The sequence below is a fragment of the Protobothrops mucrosquamatus genome, unplaced genomic scaffold (assembly GCF_001527695.2).
Source record: "Protobothrops mucrosquamatus isolate PMUCROS unplaced genomic scaffold, P.Mucros_1.0 scaffold2057, whole genome shotgun sequence".
NCBI lineage: Eukaryota > Metazoa > Chordata > Lepidosauria > Squamata > Viperidae > Protobothrops > Protobothrops mucrosquamatus.
In genome coordinates, this window is record NW_015388162.1 from 130,091 (window position 1) to 149,128 (window position 19,038).

At 58.9% G+C, this 19,038-nt stretch overlaps 1 protein-coding gene across 1 annotated transcript; it reads left to right on the plus strand.

Annotated features, from left to right (window-relative positions):
* The first annotated feature begins 7 nt into the window (after positions 1 to 7).
* Positions 8 to 18,506, plus strand: WDR97 (WD repeat domain 97). The gene is made up of 26 exons (XM_029285673.1): positions 8 to 402; positions 763 to 884; positions 1,268 to 1,928; positions 2,245 to 2,393; positions 3,087 to 3,323; positions 3,453 to 3,543; positions 4,017 to 4,149; positions 4,296 to 4,423; positions 5,137 to 5,212; positions 5,358 to 5,513; positions 6,178 to 6,333; positions 6,666 to 6,737; positions 7,056 to 7,238; positions 7,678 to 7,776; positions 9,342 to 9,476; positions 10,896 to 11,042; positions 11,146 to 11,268; positions 12,807 to 13,007; positions 13,240 to 13,361; positions 14,026 to 14,185; positions 14,768 to 14,833; positions 15,064 to 15,159; positions 15,500 to 15,559; positions 16,527 to 16,663; positions 17,725 to 17,786; positions 18,304 to 18,506. Exons 1-26 carry the CDS (start codon positions 8 to 10, stop codon positions 18,504 to 18,506), a joined length of 4,170 nt encoding a protein of 1,389 aa, XP_029141506.1.
* The last annotated feature ends 532 nt before the right edge of the window (positions 18,507 to 19,038 follow it).

A 19,038-nucleotide genomic window follows, 5' to 3' on the forward strand; every position in this document is an offset into this window, starting at 1 on the left:
GGTCCCCATGACGGGCATCCTGTATGCCTCCCACGTCAACCAGTTTGTGGCCTGGGACACTGGAGGCCTGCATGTCCTGGACTCCCACTTCCAGCTGCTCTCTCAGGTGCCATCCACGCTGCCCATCCGCTGCGGCATTTACAGCAAGCAGCTGAACCGGATTGTGACTGCCGGCGACGGGAACTTGACCATCTGGAGCTTCCGCTACGGCTTCCGCAGCCTTCAGTGCCGAGCCACCGTAAGCACCGGCCTGGGACCCAGTGACCTCTTTCTCCACCTCGTCTTGGACACGGACAGCACTAGTGAGCCCCAACGCTGCTTTGCCTCTTGCGCCACCGGCGTGGCCACCTTTGACATCTCCAGGGGGAATCTCCTAGCCTTCAGGACGAAGCTCCATAGCAGGTGAGATTGCCGTGCTGGGGAGGGACCCCTGTGGCCCCCATGGCTTTGCTCAGCGCTCTGTGGTCCAGTGCTTCTTGAAGGCCCCAGCAAGGTCAGGACAGAATGCCCACCCAGAGGTGCCTTTCTTCTCTTGCCGTTTGCTTCGTTGCCAGGTCCCCAGTGTCTCCTGCTGGTGGGGCTGAAGGAGAGATCTGGGCACCGCCCCTGCCCCTCTGGGGCTGCTGTGTATGCGAAGGAGGGGGAGTGCTGACTTGGACTTGGGCCAGGTGCTGATGGTTCCAGCTAGGCACGAACAAGGCGCCCTCCTGCTCAGGGACAGGTGGGGGGCTTAATTGCAGGTGCCCCCGTGTCTCTTTGCAGAGAGATCACAGACCTTGCCTATTGTGAAGCCATTGGCTGCGTAATCACAGCCTCACGGGACACCACCATCAAGGTGTGGGACAAGGAGTGGCACATTCGGATCGTCTTTGTTGGGCACACCGGTGAGTTCAGCTGCCCAGGTACCCGCTGGATGAGCAGGAGGAGCCCCCCCCATCCCTGCTCTTCCTGCCTCCTTCTCATGGACAGGAGGACAAGGTGGACACAGGTGTTGCCCTTTCCTTTTCAAAAGAGCTGCATGGCTGCTAGAAGTTCAACAGGCGAAGCTCCTACCAGCCTGAAAGTACATGGTGGAAGAGCTGGATCTCTTGAGTTTGTCTGTCCTCTGCTGAAGGCAGGAGCCGGGCTCCTCTGCTCTCGACTTCTGAGCCTATGGCTCGTTCTCCCCAAGGGCCTCTGAGCAGTCATTCCCCCACCCCAACTCTGGAAAAGGTCTCCAGCTCTGAGAAGACCTTTCCTCTTCTTGCTGCCCCCCTTTTGCCGCCAGCTCCAGTCATTGCCGTGACCATCTACCCTCACCGGCCCCTCATCTTCTCTGCCTCCCAAGACGGGACCATCCGCACCTGGAACCTCAACACCATTGACCAGGTAGACCAAGTCCACGTCTCGGAGCCTGTGGAGTCCTTGGACACCCACACCAATTCGCACGTCTTCTCCATCTCGGGCTGCAGCCTCAACCTCTGGAAAATCAATCAGCTCTACTCACTCTACACAGTGCTGGGTTCCCCTGCCAGGCAGCTCAGCTGCATCGACCTGAGGCTGCTGGGCGACTTCCCTGCCCGCGTCCTCTGCCTGTGCCAGGACTCCACCGTGCAGCTGCTGGATGCCCAGAGTGGCGCGCCTGTGTCCGTCCTCTCCTTGGACGAGTATTCCCCAGCCCGGGCAGTGGCCTACTGCTTGCCCCGGGAGACCCTTTTCGTGCTGCTGCAACAGGGCCACGTGCTGCGCGTCAACGCAGCCACCAGCCACATGAGGGTGAAGCAGTGCTTTAGCAGCAGCCTCTGGGAATCCAGGCCCTGCTGCGTCCTGCTCTACAGCCACATGGTGGAACCAGACAAGGCGTACGCCACGTGGCTGGAAGTGACCCAGAACCAAGGCTACAGGAGGAAGTGGCAGAAATCCACCATCAACATGCAGGACAGAAACAGGTAGGCAGCCTCTGAAGCACTGGCCCTCGCTCCCTTCGTTCCAGTCCGCAGTTACTGCCCAGCCTGGTTGTTGTGTCCTGTGGGGTCCGCATGGGGGGGTTCTCAAGCCATTGCCTGGGAGGACCTGTCCTGGCTTCTCCGGACAGCTCTTGAACTGCAGGGAACAGCGCCTGCACTGGAACTCTTGGCTGGGGAAACACCCTGGAAGGCCAGGCTGGGAGGCGTTGAGAGGATTGAAGGGGATGGGCAAAGCTTCTTCTGCCACTGTTCTGAGCTGGGGACACCTTTGTCCCCTTGATGTGTCTCTCCATGCCAGATTCCTGCCAATTCTGGGGCACAAAAATGGCTCCCTCAGTGTCATAGATTGGTTCTTGGGCCGAGCCCAGTACACAGTGGAGGCGCATAACCCTGAGCGTGTCACGGCGTTGGCTGAGTACACCACACAGATGTGTGTCCTGTCAGCAGGTGAGTCTCAGAGCCCCAAGGGGGAGGGAGGGAGCTTCAGGGAGTCCCAGGCCTCCCCAGAAATGACCTAGAGAGAGACCGGCGTCAGCCTCACTCGGTAGACTGGAAGACAGTATTACATAACCCCCTCCGAAGTTGTTCCATCTTTGACGATTTGTGGAAAACAAGCCAGGAGTGCCCGCTGATCTCCAGGTCTGCCAGCAAGCCCATTGAGGGCGCCAGGCTCCTGCAACCAAAGCTGCCGCTTCTCACTGGCTGCCCACAGTTAAGTGCCAGTTCACCAACAGCCCTGGGAGGAAGCCGTGGGCAGCTTCCTACAGAAGCCTACAGAAGCGCTGCCCACAGCCCTGAGAAATAGGTGCTGCTTTCAGCCACCCACAGCCTGCCCACCGTCTTCCTACGAAGCGAAATGTTTCCTGCCCATTCCCCCATTTTTAACAAACCTGCCAATGACACAAATTCACTTTCCTGTAGCCTGTAAGATGAGGCCAGAGGGCACCAAATGGATAAGTTCCCATCAATAGGAAGAGGGCACATGATTCTGCCACACTTGGCACCCACCCATGAGCGGAATTCTTCAGGCGTAGTTTCAGTAAATCTCAGGCGGTCAGCAGAGGCCAGGAACCGGTGGTCAGCCTGGGAAGAGGGAGTGGCAGACCCAGGTGACCAAGCGGGCTCCCTTGCCTGGAACAGGTACCGACCTCACGGTGAAGATGTGGCGCCTCTTCCCCTACGCAGAGGAGTGCCTGCTCCCCCTCCTGTCCTTCTCCTGCACCTCTCCTGCGTGGCACATGTGCTTCCTCGGAGACACCCTGGCGGTGGCCTTCCAGGACCCCGAAACGGTCACTTACAGCATTGTCCACTACAACCTGATGGAGCAGACACGCTCTGAGCACGGACCTGAGGAGGACGCCCAGGATGACATCACAGGTGCACAATAGGGCCCTCGGTGGGGGGGGGGGCAGGGGATGCAGCAGTTGTTCCACAAGGACTGGGTAGGTCTCAGCTCCCTCCCCACCCCACCCCGGCCTCTCACTGTGTCCAACGTCCTCTTCCAAGGTCTCTGCTGCTGCCCAAACCTGAAGCTCTTTGCCTCGTCCAGCCGGGACGGGTCGGTGAAGATCTGGGACCACAAGAACAGGCTGCTCCGGTGAGGGCCCCATTGGAGGAAGGAGCAGAAGGCCTGGTCCCCAGAGGGCAGCGGGTGGGCACAGCTTGATCCCCTAACCCTGCAGCAGCAAAGGGGAGTGGCTGTGCCCAAGTCCCCCTCCCTGAGGACTGGTCCAGTGCAGTGCTGAGCTCTCCTCCTGGACCCTGCTTGCCTTCCCCCCCCCATGGCTCCGTGCAGAGTGCCCCATTTTTGGTGGGTCATCCAGCTTGGCTATGGGGAGCCCATTGGGGGGGCTGCTCTCCAAATGCTGCCTCTGCTTGGCCTGGTTGCATCCACCCTGCCTGCCGTAGTGAGTATTACACCGTTAAAGAGGCTTAAGGCTGTCTCTGTGCTTTCTTGTGGTTCCTTTACAACGGGGGGGGGTCTCGCAGGTTCTGTGTGCTTTCCCACTCTGTCTCCCATTTGGGGCCCCAGCCCTGCTCGCCTTACCTGCAGAGTCCCCTTACCTGCAGGCACCTGAAGCTGAACACCATCCCGGAGAGCCTGGCCTTCGCCAACCACAAGGGGGACCTGCTGGTGGGCCTGGAGCAGCACCTGTATGTCATCCCCCACACCGAGTACCTGCCCAGTTACTACCAGATGCAGGTGGGCCCAGATGGCACCCCCAGGGGCCCCTTTCTAAACGGACTTGCACCGTTGCCTGGATCCTGGGACCGGTCTGCTCTGGGCACCTGAAGGACAGGTGTGGTGGTCCTGCCTCTCTGGATCTCCTCCTCCTCCTCCTCTTGCAGCTGCTGTGGGCAAAGTTCCTGGAGCCCCTCAAGGATATCTCCCTGCCCATCAGCCCGTCCAGCTTTGAGGCCCTGGTGCAAGAGAACAGCCGTCGCTTGAGGCAAGAGCTGCCTGCGAAGAAGTCCGAGTAAGCTCTTGGGCCTGGGCTGGGAAGGGGGGCTTGGGTGGCAGCAATCCCCGGGCACGCTTGCTAGACCCCTGAGCATCGGATCAGAGGCCCTCCTCCATCACAGGTTCTGTCCCCGTCGCTCCTGCATGGTCCTCCGCCTTGGGGCGCCTTTAGGTTCCAAAGCCTGGTGTGTCTGTGCTCTTTTTGTATGTGCGTGCCAGCGTCTGTGTGTGCACACACACCTTCAAGTCACACTCCGCTCCTGTTCAAGCCTTGCTGTTTTCCTGGCAGGCCTTCCAGAGAGGGCCTGCCCTGGCTACCTTCTTTGCAGAGCTGAGGGAGAGGGGCTGGCATAGAGCCACCCAGTTGGTTTCCAGGCCTCAGGGGGGCCCAGTTTCTAGGCAGGAAGTCCTGAAGTCCTAGAGATGCGTGAGGGGAAAGGTGGGCATCGAAAGGGGCATGGACTCCCCCCCCCATGCAGAAAGGAAGTGACGGGGACACTGCTGTGGCTCCCCTGGAAGGCAGAGCAGCCCGGAATGCCTCCAGGGCGGTTAGACCTTGCTAGAGCTGCTAGCTGGGGTCCTCCCAGCTTTTTTTGGGGGGGGGTCCCCTCTCTGTGACTTCTGTGAGGAAGTATCCCTTGTGGCAGAGCGGCTCCAGCGAAGGAGGGAGGGGGGAAGCGGGCTGAGGGGCCGCCAGGAGAAGAGGAGGCCCTGCTCCTGTCCCTGCAGGTCCAGCATGTCCGGCGTCTTCCGGGTGGCCCTGAGGGAGTCCAGGGAGGTCCGGGAAGCCAAGCTGAAGCTGGAGGTCAGTCAGCGCTGAGCAAAGGCCGGGTGTGGCTGGAGCCAGCCGGGACGGCAGAGGGAGCCCAGCCCAGCCCCAGCCGTGGGGGGGGGGACTCCGCCTGGGGGCTTTGCAGCTCTGGGAGGCCTGAGCCGGGTGTCCTTCGCAGGGCATGGCCCAGCTGGCGGAGAGGAATCGGGACCTGCAGCTCCTGCAGGAAGGGAAGATCAGCCCAGCCAAGAAACGGCCTTTCACCAAACAGATGCGGGAGGAGGCCTTTGAGCGCTACCTGGGCCTCTTCTACCAGGAGCAGCTCAGCCTGGAGGTGGCGCTGTGGCCGGCGGGGCTTCTGGGGAGGGGGGAGCACATGGTGGGCGCTGGGCCCCAGCCCCCTGCCCCTCCTGGGGGCTGATCCGAGAGCCTCTCCTTAGCCCTTCCCTCTCTGATGCCAGCCCCCTTCTGCCGGTGGGCTTCCCTGGGCACCAAGGGACCCCTCCTCTCCAGCCCCCCAGGCCACCTCTGTGCCTAGGGAACCCCTGCCCTGGTGCCCCCCCCCCGGCTGCTTCTGACGTTCCCTCCGCTGCAATAGGCTCCTCGGGGGGGAGGGTCTCTTCTCTGCAAACGGCTGGGCAGTCGCTCACCCGGGCAAAGGCAGGCAACTTGGCAGCTCTGGTGGGCTACCTCTGCCCCTGCAGACCCAGCTGGGCATCCTGACCTGGCATCATCGCCAGCTCCCCCCCCCTTGAATAAGGACCAGGCCTGGCAATATCAAGAATGAGCAGCTGTTCTCCCTGTCAAACGGAGGGGGGGGGCTTTCCTGGGTTCAAGTATGCTGAAGTTTCTGCCTTTGATCAAATGTCTGAGTCAGAAAAGGTGCCCCCCCATTTCCCCCATCTGGGTTTTGGCCACCACAGACCCCCCCCGCCCCCCCAGGCTGCTGTGCTCTTCCGTGGGCTGGATCCTAGCGCAGCCCCCCCTTCTCCCCCCAGATTCCCGAAAAGGATCCCTTCGACGCAGACGAAGTGCTGGAATCCCTCGGCCGGATGGATCCCATCTCTGCCCTCCTGGAACCCTCCATTTCCCACATGTTCCTGGGGGGCTTCGCTAAGCCCAGGACCCTCAAACTGAGCAGCTCAGCCTTTGCGGTGAGGGGCCTTTTGCTCTCTGGGGCTGCGCCCCGAATGGCTCCTTGGGGTGAGGAGCAGCCAGTCTGGACCCTTATTGGGCCTCCTCTTTTCCCCTCTTGGGGGTGCCCCCCAGGCTGCAATCCCTTCCCCCCACCCCAGCCCACCCTGGGGGAGACCTGGGCAGCCTCACCTACCTGCACCGCCTCTGCGTCACTCTTCACCCCACGGCTGAGGACAGGAGCAGCCCCCCAGGCAGGGTGTTTGCTGTGCCGTGCCCCCCCTGCCCTGCCCTTCCCTGCTGAGCAGGCTTTCAGAGGGACCTTTCTTCCTCCCCCTTCCCCCCCCCACAGGATATTAGCCCCTCCATCCGCTTCACCTCCTCCCTTACGGTTCCTGGCATGCTCCAGGTGAAGAGGAAGAAGGTGAGGAGGGTCTGCTTGGCTGGGGGCCAGATTTGTGGGAGGGGGGAGCTTTGCAGGGGTGTGCTGGGGATCTTTGCCAAAAAAAGAGGGGTGACGAATTTATGATCTTCTATCTTTATGATATTTTTCATTAAAATGTGGCCCAGCTAATTTGATTATTTTTCCAGCCCCAAATTTTATTACATTTCCCATCAGCAAACTGGGAAATGGCTTTTGGCAAGCGGGGAGAGTGCGGGGGGGCTGCCCTGGGGTCATTGGGGCCCCTGAAGCCCACGCTGCCGAGGCTGTGCCCTGAAAGTCTCCCCTGGCTTCTCACAGGTAGACGTTGGCGCTGCCCCCTCCTCTGCCGGGATGCAGGAGACCCCCTCCCCAGGGAGAGCTGAAGCTCCCCCAGCCCCCCTCACGCAGGAGGCCCCCGAGATCACCAGGCCCCTTTCTGCAAGAGCGGGCAGGCCAGGCTACGGGCCAGACCTGAGAGGGGCCCTGGAGGAGGCACCCAAGGTGAGGGTCCGGGTGGGGGGGGGAGTGCTGCTCAACTGATAGAGCTGCTGTTTCTCTGAGTGCTGGACCCTTCCCCTCGCTGTTCCTCTGGCCTTTGCTGCAAAAGGGTCCCAGCACCTGCCCACCCCCGAGCCTGCTCTGCCCCCCATCTTCTGGGCTCCCCAACTTGAGCTAAGGATCCTGAAGAGCAGCAGCCAAAGGGGCCCCGAGCCCTCCCCGCTCTTCCTTGGGGAGGTGGGCGTTTGGGTAGCAGACGGGCGGCTTAGGGGGCTGCTCCTGCCCCAGGAAGATTGAGGAGGGGGCCACAGGATGGGGGAGGTCAGCGTGGGTGGCTGGAAGCGGGTCTGGCCGTCCTGCAGACTGGGCAAAAGGGAAAAGCCAGGATGGCGGTTCTGTGGGATCGTGCCCAGAGCCCGCTAAGATGCCTGCTTCCCTTCAGCCTGTGGAGCACCCCGTTAAAGCGTTCGAAACTGTGGTCTCGGTTACCCCAGGAACCCCTTCATCCCCCAGCCCCTCCGTGCGCATCAAGAGCGAAAAGGTAAGGGACCGCTGCAGCCACACACACACACCCCTGCCCAGCTGTGCCCACTGGGATTGTGGTTGGCCCTGCGGGTGTTGGGGCTCCATGGGGTGTTTGAAGCCCCAGACTTGGAAGTGAGCGCCCGAGGCGGGAGAGAGGAGGGCTCTGGGGCAGCGTGGGTGAGGGAAGACCTCCCCCCCACAATGTTGGGGGGACTTTCAGCTGCTGATTGCTCCCCCTGGCCCAGCATCATGAAGTCATTTCAAATTCAGGACATTTTGAACCCAGCAAAGGCTTCCTTCCCCAAGCCCCAGATGAGTGGGGCCGGCCCATTGCAGGCCTCTAAAGCAGGGGTAGTCAACCTTGGCTCTTTTATGACTCGTGGACTTCAACTCCCAGAATTCCTGAGCCAGCTAAGCTGGCTCAGGAATTCTGGGAATTGAAGTCCACGAGTCATAAAAGAGCCAAGGTTGACTACCCCTGCTCTAAAGGAAACCTCTGTGGACGGATTCTTGAGATGGCCACAGACTCAGTGGTCAGTGCTCCGTGGCACCTTCCCCCCCCCCGTGTGATTTCACCTCCTCCACTCTCTGCCACCAGGAGCCTTTCAAAGTAGGGCCCCGGCTCGGGGTTCCTGGTGGTGGTGGGAGTCCTGGGTGGCCTTTGAAGCAAGGGGGTGTGTGGAAGAGAACCCACCCGGCCTCTTGTGGCGTCTTGCACCCAGAGCGTCCTCTTCAAGGGACTGGAGTCATCGCAGCTGAGCCAGGAGAGCCAGAAGCACCTGCCCTCCACCTCCCGTTCGCTGAGCCCCCTACCCTCCGCCATCGTCAAAGGCTTCTTTCCGGAGAGGACCCCCAGCCCGCAGGGGTCAAGGTCACTTGCGGTGAGCAAACCCTTCGGGGGCAGCTGCTGTTCCTTCCCCTGACCGGGCAACAGGCTGAGCCAGGGGGCACCCAGGAGAGGGAAGGCTGCGTTGCCCACCACCCACATGTGTATCCTCAGCAGGGTATCCACAGGTGCTCCCCCAGCTCCATGCTCTCCCCACTGCCGGCCCTTGGGCCAAGAAGCCCTCTGGATGACTTGGACCCCCTCGTGGCTTCCCTTTTGGGGCTCACCTTGCCAGCTGCACTTGGGGCTGCCCTATGGCCCCCGCCCCACTCGCTCTGCAGCAGAATAAAGCCGGGTGCCCATCTGTGAAACCAAAGAGTCGGAAGGGCTCAAGTCAGGCCTCCGAGTCGGGGCGGGTCTTGCAGCAGCCGTAGGGTTCCGGGTTCCTGGGGTGCTGCCTCTGCTTTATGGGAACGGATGGGGGTGCAAGAGGATGCCCTGACTCTTGATGGGGATGCTTTCTGTGGTGGGGGGTGTTTTCCTGCCTGTGCAGCCCCCCCCCACCGGGTCTTTCAAGTGAGCATCAAGTGGTCAGCATAAACCCCTTGAGAACATTATCCTCTCACACGGGCAGAGGGAGGGGGCCTTGTTTGCCCTTGGTGATGCCCAGGTGGCGAGGGCCAAACCGGGTGCCCGGCCTCGGGGCCTGGAAGGCTTGGGAGGGCTGCCCGAGTCTCCTCCTTCTTGGTCTCCAGGAGCTCAAAAGCGAGAGTCTTCAGCTGCCCAGAATATCCTCCGGCTTCATCCCCAATTCTGTGGTGGCCCAGCAGCTTCACACCCTGGACCTTCTGGAGACAGAGAGGCTCGTGAAGGTGATCGGCCCCCAGGTGGTAAGCGCCTTCCGGGGAGGCTGGGACCCCTTTGGGCACAGCATGCAATGACAAATGGTGCCAGGTAGCTCTTCTTTAGAAATTGGGGGGGGCATGCCTGAATCTCCTGCCCCCCGCAGGGCAGCCTGTTGGCTGTTGTCAGACCTTGGAGGCTGTCCTCCCAACTCAGCAGGTACCGTTTGATGCCCACAGCCCCTTCCTTCCCTGGGAGGATTCTGGCCAGGTACACAGCCCCCCCCCCGTTTGAAAGATCACCTGGTTCGGGCAATGCATCCCCCACTTGCAAGGAATGGAGGGAGGGGGGACAAAATGATGAAAGGCCACAAGAGATGTTGGGGTGCAGAACCTGTTCATGCGAGGGGTGTGTGATTTGAGAAGCGTGCAGGATGCCGGATGGCCTGAACTATCACCCTGAACATCAGAAGACCCACAGCTGAGCTGGCCACTGTGCAGCGCTGGAGACTGGCCTGGGGTCTGCCCTGGCACCACAGACCCCCCAAGGGCAGCCCCCACTGCAGAATATGCATAGTTGGGTACCCCCACTGGGAAATTCATCCCATCTTCTCAGTTCTTTCAAGGAGCAGAGAAACTGAGCATCTGGGAACGCCAGCCGGCCTCGGGCATCTAGGTAGGGAGGCCGTATGGCTGGGAGGCAGCTTCTCTGCCCCTGGTCTTCTTGGCTGCAAGGGGTCTGAGGACCCTCGGGAGCCGGGGTGGGCCGTGGGTGGAGTGTCACGCGAGGGAGCAACTTCTTCGGCGTCCTTCAAAGTGCGTGGGGAGAAAGGCAGAAGACCTTGATGGAAATGAGCAAGTATCATTACTAGGTCAGGGATATACAACCCTTGGCAACTTTCAGACTTGTGGACTTCAACTCCCAGAATTCCCCAGCCAGCACGAAGTCCACAAGTCACAAAGTTGCCAAGAATCGGATACCCCTGAGCTGGGCAAAAGGCTGGATATTTTTAAGGCCCGGGAAGCAAGATTCTATGTGGAAGCCGCTCCGATTCACCGGGGTACAAGAGGGGGAGGCGACACAGCACCGTCTGATCTGCCAGATTCGGTTATTCTAGCCCAGGGGTAAGCAACCTTGGCTCTTTTATGACTCGTGGACTTCAACTCCCAGAATTCCTGAGCCAGCTATGCTGGCTCAGGAATTCTGGGAGTTGAAGTCCACGAGTCATAAAAGAGCCAAGGTTGCCTACCCTTGTTCTAGCCAATTTCAACAAAGTAATTTTAGCCTTCCTGTGATTTCCTGGTACGGCTGGCATAGCGTGGTTGCTCTGCCAATTCCTGGTCTGCCTCCAGCCTTTGGGCACAGAGAGGCGGCTCAGCCTTGGGGACCAGTAAGGGGTGCTCTGGCCCTGGGCTCTGTTCCCAGGAGAGACTGTGAGGGACCCCTTCCCTTCCTCTGTGGGGCAGGTGTCGGGGAGCCCCTCAAAGGCCAGTTTAATGTGGACGTTTGATGAGGAGGAACTGCCCAAGGAAGAACGGCTGCCAGCGGCCCTGGAGGGCATCTCCAAGTCCTGGATCACGCCAGCGAAGGAAGACGCCCCCTCCACAAAGCAGGTGCCTCTCCCAACCGCTGAGGTCCCCTGGCTGGCGTCCCCGTGCTTGCTGCCCCCGTGCCATTATGAGTGTTAGACACCCCCCCTCCCCTCCCTCATTTCAGAGCATGCCTGGGATTTTCCTGACTCAGCTGGATGAGTCCCAGTATCCAGAACTGCCGAGGACGGTGCCTGTATTTGTTCTGCCCTTTGTGGACCAAGAGTGGTTCCAGAACCTTTTCCCAGAGGTGAGGGGGGCCCCTACAGACCCAAGATCACCAACGGAGCTTTGCCCCCACGTCTTTTACCTTCCAGTCCTCACACACACACGGTCTTCCTTGGGGATGGGCTAGCCTTGGGGTTGCCTTGGGTTAGTGAACTGTGTTGATAGAAAAGGGGGCACAATGGCTCAGTGGTTAAAGACAAGAGCTGGCAGCCCAAGGACTCCTGTGACTGGCTCCAGATCCTGCCCACCTAGCAGTTAAATGTGAGTAGATAAATAGGTACCACTTTGGTGGGAAAGTAAAAGCATTCCCTGTGGCTTTGGAGTGCAGCCATGTTGGCACATGACCACGGAAGCCGCTTTGGACAATGCTGACCCTCTCAGCTAGGACATGGAAATAAGCCCCCCCCTCTAGAGCCAGACCCCACTGGCAGGGGAAACTTTTGCCTTTTTTTGATAGAAAAATTGCACCTGTTGGGAACTCAATCAGTCCCATCCCAGATACTGAAAAACAAATCACCGATGACCCCTCAGTGCCCCAATGCAGAGATCAACCCGTGTGCAAACAGTGGCGATGTTGGCTTGCTACACTGAACTGGAAACCAGGCAGCCCAGGTTGAGCCCAGTGTGCGGCGTGGATTCGGATTGTGTGAATTGGAGGGTTGAAAGAGACCTGAGACGCCAAAGGGCTGGCTTAGGGTTCAGGGGGTGGGTTACCTGTGGTAGGAAGCCCAATGCATTCTTTCCCTCATGAATGTGGGGGTGCCTGTTTGCCTGTGTTTCATTAGTATTTTGGCATAGAGCCAAATTACCTGTGGGGGACCGCTTTTTATTGATTACAAGGACGACTCCAAGGGGGATCCATTTGGTGGGACCCAGGCAGTGGCTTTTTTTTTTTTTGCAATGGTCCCCATCCTCTGGAACATCACACCACCACACTCACACACACATACCCCAAGGGGAGCTTAGCCTCATCTCCATTCACCTTCCGGAAGACCCTGAAAATGTGGTTTTTTCATCAGCCACAGGGATCCCACGGGTGGCCCACAAGGGACGGTTTTTCTCCTGCAGCCTTGAATTATTTACATGCTTGTCTATATCTTTGTATGTCGCCCAGAGTCGCATCTGTATAATGGGCAGCTATGTAAATAGGTGAAAATAAATAAGTATTGCCCAAGTTTAGCACCACCATAATTACTGTATATCATGTGTGGTAAATATGGGATGCTGTTGATCGGATACAGTTTGAGGAGGTATTAAGCGAGTACTGTACCAGTTAAGTAAACTAAAAGTTATTTTTTAATGTGTTTGTTTTGTTTGATTATTTATTTATGAAATGTATAGGCCGCCCATCTTACCTGAAGGTAACTAAGTCCATTTATTACTTAGCTGTCATAAATAATAAACTTTTGAGCCCCGTTTTTTCCCCCAAAACTGGCATTTGCCTGCAGCATCCCTGGTACCTTCCGGCCCTGGGCTAGAGAAGGAGAAGCTGGGTCAGTCCAGAAGGAGGGCACCCCTGCCTCCCCCTCCCCCTCCTGAGTGGGGCTCCCCTCTCCACAGGGTATCCCCCCTGAGATGACCTCAAAGGACTTGTTGAGGAAGCTGCAGGAGACGCTGCTCACTGCCGACTTCAACACCAAGACGGAGGTGTTGGGAGCCATCGTCTACTTGGAAGATCAGCTGGAGGACCGGGCGAAGAGGTGGATCCAGTACACCCTGTTTGAAGTGCTGAATCAGGAGGGCAACACCCCCTCTTTGCAGGTGAGGCTGCTCTGCCACTGGTTGCTAGAGGGGTAGACAGGGTGAGGTGGGGGGGCCTGGTGGGAGGGATACTCCAGTTGGGCTCCCTCTGGGATGTGACACATCTTGGCACAGTAGGGGTCTCCAAGACAGCCACCCAGCCCAGCAGCGTGGGAAAGGAGGTGAAGGTGGGCCTGCCCTGACCCCTCCCTCCATGAAGGCTGCCGGCTAAGGCGCCCCCTCCCCTTTCTAGGAAAAGAGCCAGAAGAAGTTCATCCTGGCCGCCCTGCGCGTCCTCCTGCACCTGGACAAAGATAGCCTGGACTTGATGGTGGAGCTGATGACCTGCTACCTGATGGCTGCTCCCTCCGCCCGGTGAGGGCCCCGTAGGAGAATGAGCGTGGCAGGTTCTCACCTGGGGCAGGCCGAGGAGGAGCTGTCTCCCGGGCACAGCAGTGGGCGGAAGCTCCCAGGGGTCGGGCCGGACACTGCAGGGGGTGTCCGGCCTGGATCTTCTCAGGAGGGAAGAGTGGATCTTCCACCAGCTCAGGCTGCAGGTGGGCAGCGATTACCTGCTGATGAGAAAGAAGCCGCCGAGCCAGCTCCGAGGCCCTCTGCTTCCCGACTGCATGGTGCGTGGAGCCTGGGATTCAGGACCGGTTGGGACCGAGCCCCCTCCGAAGCGCAGAGAAGGCAGATGGGGAGAGCGGCCTTGTGCTGGTGGACCACCTTAGCTGCTGCCCCACGGCTGGCTGGCGTCTCTGCATCCCTGAGGAGATCCATCTTGGGCAGGAGAACCTCCGGGGGGGGGGGAGCTCCTGGCAGCCATCTAGGGCTGCTCCGGAAGTCCCTCTTCTGCTGTGGGTCCTGCAGCAGCGTTGTGCACTGGGTAGTGCCCCTGTCTCCTGCGGGCAGCCATGTTATTTTCTTTGTGGCAGGAGGTTGGGGCAACCCAAGGAGTGTGTGTTTTGTGTGTGCAGTGTTGATATTAAACACTAGCTAAGAAATGCTCTCGCTCTCCTCCTCCTCCTCCTCTCAGGGCAGTTTTTAAGGATATGTTCAAGGAGTTGGGACTTCAGGACCCTCAGAACTTTTTCTTCAAGGAGATGAACTCCTGGCTGGTGGGTATGGAGGACTCCAAAGAGGCCGTGCGGAAACACAGCAAGGAATGGTTGGAGGAGGAGATCAGGATTTTCAAGGTGCTGCCCTTTGCCGCTCTTCAGAAGCCCCCCCCCCGCCTAAATCTTTGTCACTGGGAAGCCCCTCCCCCTGCTCATCTGGCCTCTGAACCCCTGGGAGCCCAGAGATGCCTGCATGGTGCAACCATGACTGCTCCGTGGCCGGTGGGGGGAGGGGAAAGCATGGCTGCTGCAGGGTTTGGGTCCTGCCACTCCAGCATGCTTGGGGACCCTGATTCGGAGCCCAGCCCAACCGAGGGCTCCTTGCTCCAGATGTCAGAACCAGGGAGAAGGGAATCAGCAGCGTTGGCTGTTGGGACTCTGCCCTGTGGGTCAGCTGACCTCCCAGGGGACGGGGCCACCCAGCCCACCCTCAGGATTCCCCAGCGGACTCCCTCAAAGGGGAGGGCAGTCTGCAGGGAATGGGCCGTGGCTGGGAGCCTCGTGAAGGGGGGCGGGGGCTTCTGGTCAGGGTGGTCAGCGAGGAAGGCCCGAGCTCATAGCTGACAGGGCGGCTCTTCAGGCCTTTGCCAGTTCTGAGTGGGGGTCCCCTGTGCTGAAAAAGGGGGCCACGTGGCTTAGGCGTGGCTTTCCTTTCCCCAGGAACACAGAGCTCGCCTGTGGGAAGAGGCCGCCTCTGGGAAGCTTTTCCTGGACACCGGCCACAAGGTGGGCTTTAGCTCAGACCCCCAGCCCTGCCCAGTGGGTGCAGCTGGGCTCCCCTATCTGGTCGAGGAGGCCTCTCTGGGTCTCCCCCTTATTAGCCAGCCTCGGGCAATGCAACAGTCCCCAAGGAAGAGACCGTCTCCCTGGGTCTCTTGTGGAAACAGCCACATATAGAGACCGTTTTACTGACACTTACATAGAAGCATCTGAGTTGGGGGCTTCTGAACTTGCAGACCACCACTCTTTTGACCCTGGAAAGGAAGAGGCCAGAGAAGAGCCGCAAGAAAGCCAGGAAGATCGCTGGAAAGGGGGCCAAGGCTGTCCACAAGGTAAGGCTTGGCCTTCCCTTTTGAGGCTGGGGCAGAGAGCGTGGGAGGAGATGTGGGGTCCTGGCCGCGTGCCTGGCTGAGGAATTCTGGGAGTTGAAGTCCACAAGTCATCAAAGGGCCAAGTTTGAAGACCCGTTCTAGATTTTCTCCGTGATTATGCCTAACCCGACGGTGCTCTGGACCACCATAACAGAGTCCGTTGTTTTCCAAGCTGTCCAGGGTGATGGCCCTGTCCCACCCAAGGGGGCTTCCTTTATTCCACCTGGCATCTCCAACTGGCTGTCGGAAGGGGATGAAAAACGGCAAAGATGGGCTCTTACTATCTTGTCTTCCTACTCAGGACGAGATGGACAGCGAGGAGGAGCGGCAGGGGAAGTCCAGCTCGGAAGACCACCAAAGGGTGAGTCTACCTCTTCTTCTGGCCCTCAAGATACTCCTGTTGCTTCAAGGGCCCATTAGCACCCTCTCTTTCTGACAGGAAGCCCACCCATGGTACACAGCCCAGCATGGCAGGGGCCTTGGGCCGGGCTGGAATATGGTTGGGTGGTCCGTGCTGTGAGCGGGAAGAGGGGGCTGCTCTGAACCCTTCCTGGGTACATCCCTGTGGGAGCAGCTGGAGGCTCCGTTGAAACTCCTTTCGCAAAGCAAGAGCCTTCAGGATCACGACTCCTGAACGTCAATAGCAGAGTTCCCCCCTCCCCATTTTGAGGGGCAAAAAACATATTACGCCTGTATTTGCTGTACAATAACCATCAACCAATATAGGAGAATATTTGTAGCGCAGGGTTGAAATGAGGAGTTCTTGGTGCTTTCTAGAGTTTAGTTTTCTTGCAGACGTTTCATTATCCAACTGGGCAACATCATCAGTGCTGATAATGTTACCTAGTTGGGTCATGAAACGTCTGCAAGAAAACAACGAAGTTCAGAGAGCACCAAGGACTCCTGATAACCATAAAACAGGGGTCTTCAAACTCGGTCCTTTTATGACTCACGGACGTGCCTGGCTGAGGAATTCTGGGAGTTGAAGTCCGTGAGTCATAAAAGGACCGAGTTTGAAGACCCCTGCCATAAAACCATGCCCTCCATATTCTTCCTGCACAGCCCCACCCACGCTCTCAGTCACCCACACCTTGGATCACTTCCCATCTGGACTACTGTAATGCACCCAACATTGGGCTGCCCTTGAAGAGTAATTTGAAGTTCTGCTAGGTTCAGAATGCACCAGCTCTTGTGCTTCCTGTTTCTGCCTCCTTGCCTCGTTGGCCTTTGTGATCCCAGGCCCAAACTCAGTGACGCTCCAAGTGCAGCTGGCTCCGTTTGGGCCCCGCTGACCTGGGGCGGCCATATTCCTCTCTCTCCTTCTTCAGCCCGTTCGCCCCATTGATGCCATCCAGCATTTTGCGGAAAAGCAGCTGGAGAGAGAACGGAAGGAGCTGGAAGAGGCTGTCCCTTTGAGGGCAGATTCCCCCCGGGACACGGTCTTGGCGTTGCCCCCTCTTCAGAAGTAAGTTCCGACTTTATATGATTTGAGCAAACTGTGCCCCAGGTGCCCGCTTCAGGGTCTGGGCATGCCAGGAGCTTCTGCCGCTGGGGGGGGGAGCTCTGCCTCTGCAGGGCTTCCAGGATGGCAGGAGTTTTGAGGCACCAGCTTAGGGGAACTGGAGCCCCCCCCCGTCCCCCCAGTTGCTCTGCTGGCCAAGTGAGCTGGGATCCATCCGTGCTTCTGTTAACAAGAAGACTTTTCTGTGCTGCTGCTGCCTGGTGCTCTTGATCTGGGAAACGCCGAACGCTCTACTGGCACGAAGTTGGCTGCCCCCTTGACTTTTAATAATAGTAAAGTTGGAAGGGACCTTGGAGGTCATCGAGTCCAACCCCCTGCTCAGGCAGGAACCCTACACCATTTCAGACAAATCTTAAAAACTTCCAGTGTTGGAGGGAGGGAGGGAGGGAGGGAAGGAAGGAAGGAAGGAAGGGAAAAAAGAATAACAGAATAACAGATTCGGGACCTTGGAGGTCATCTAGTCCAACCCCCTGGCTGTCCAATCTCTTCTTAAAAACCTCCAGTGTTGGAGCATTCACCGCTTCTGGGGGCAGGTTGTTCCACTGGTTAATTGTTCTAATTGTCAGGAAGTTTCTCCTTAGTTCTAAGTTGCTTCTCTCCTTGGTCAGTTTCCAATATGGAGGAGGAAGCCAACCCACCCGGAGGCTGTCCTGGGATGGTTCTGGGATAAGAGGGAAAGCGCTGCGAAGGACGGCTTGAGCCTGTCCCTCTCATGGATGAAATAAAAGCCAAGTCGGGAGGACGGAAGAAAAGTCCCAGAGCAGATGGGTCTGCTGATTAAGGGGCAGGGGGGCACACAGGCCACTCTCTGTAAGGCTGCAGCCCCCTTTTGCTGCACTCCGGCTTGCCCCTCTCTGCTGGTGGCAGACCCCTGGTGGCATCCGGCCAGCCTCTGTGGGGGGGGGGAGGAGGGAGTAGGAGAGCCCACTTGGCCTCCTCCAACCTCCTCGGTCGCTGGACTCTACTGCGCTGGGCTGGTAAGAGCTCCTGCTTTTCCGGGACAGGTCCCGAGCGATCCTGCGTCTAGGAGAAACCAACGCAATGCTGAGAACGAGAGTTGCTGAGCGTGAGTACTGGGGTTGCTCCATCGATCTATTGGGGTCCCACCTTTCCTCCCTCTGGCGTGTGAGAGGGCTGCACAGTGAGTGGCACCTTCCCGCGTGCCTCCTGGTCAAGCCTGGCGCTGCTGCTGCTGCTGCACTCTGGAGGTGCAGCCTGTGCCATCTAATGCCAGACAGTGCAGGAAAAGCAGCTGGTGGCTCCCTCTGATTTTCCCACCAGCCCCCCTGTGGACTGGGCAGCTGGTCAGGGAGGGGAGCCCGTGTCTCCTTCAGCAGAAAAAGCCAGAGAGTTCTCCTCTATCGGTCGAAAGCCACCCTGTAAATGCTGATCTGCCCGTAGAGCTGGCTTTGGTCGGTCAGCCATTTCGACTTCTTCGCTGTTGCCTCTGGTTCATCACCACGCTGGCCCCGGAGAGGAGCCTGTCTCCGGCCCGGGAGGGTGATGCTCCTTCCTTCCTTCCTTCCTTCCTTCCTTCCTTCCTTCCTTCCTTCCTTCCCTGCTGTCTCCCTCCTCCCACGCAGGCTGCTGCTTCCCCATCGTCTTCCCCCGCTATCTGATGAAAGGCTTCGTCCCCTTCCTGAAGCTTCCGCTCCCCAAGATCACCCTGCAGCCGTTCCCATCCCTCCGGAGGAGGCCGGCATCGCCAAGGACGTTCGCTGCCATGCAGCAGCTGGTGCACAAGTACTTCATCCCAAAGTTTTCCTACGCCGACAGCTACCCTTGAAGGCAGGGCTGGCTGGCAGAGGCCCCGGGCGGAGCCGAGGGGCTTCCAGGGCAGGAAGCAGATGGGGGGGGGGGCCCTTGCTGAAGCGCCAGCCGGCACCAGCCTGGCAGATAGAAACAAGCTGGTAGCGATAATCAGAGGCTCTCCGAAGGCGTTTTACTGTATTTGTTTAAACTGATGAACCTGGTTTACGACATCTGATAAGATTTCCAGACAGAGAGAGGGAAAAGCACCAATAAAGAGGAAAAGATGCCAACTGTACTTTTTGCAAGGGAAACTTTTGTCAGCTGTTTGGTGGGTCACCCGCAGAGGGGGGGGGGCGCTGGGGAGGAGAGGGGCCCAGGGGAAGCGCAGGCAAAGGCAGGTGCGGAGTGCCTGGCACCTGGGCTGGTCCTCCGCAGCCTCTCCAGGTGCTGCGCTGCACAAGACCCCCCCCAGCTCCGGGAGGAAAGAGGCTGGAGAAATGGGTCCCGAGGACGGGGGTCGTCCAGCCTGTTAGCATCTCAATGGGGGGTCTCGTCTCCTAAAGGGA

What these genes read in the sequence shown, in the direction of transcription:
- WDR97 (XM_029285673.1), top strand. Translation starts at nt 8, where the DNA reads ATGACGGGCATCCTGTATGCCTCCCACGTCAACCAGTTTGTGGCCTGG. An exon ending in AGGTGATCGGCCCCCAGGTG is followed by an intron (nt 9,477 to 10,895) that starts GTAAGCGCCTTC and finishes TCTGTGGGGCAG; the next exon opens with GTGTCGGGGAGCCCCTCAAA. An exon ending in GCAACACCCCCTCTTTGCAG is followed by an intron (nt 13,008 to 13,239) that starts GTGAGGCTGCTC and finishes TCCCCTTTCTAG; the next exon opens with GAAAAGAGCCAGAAGAAGTT.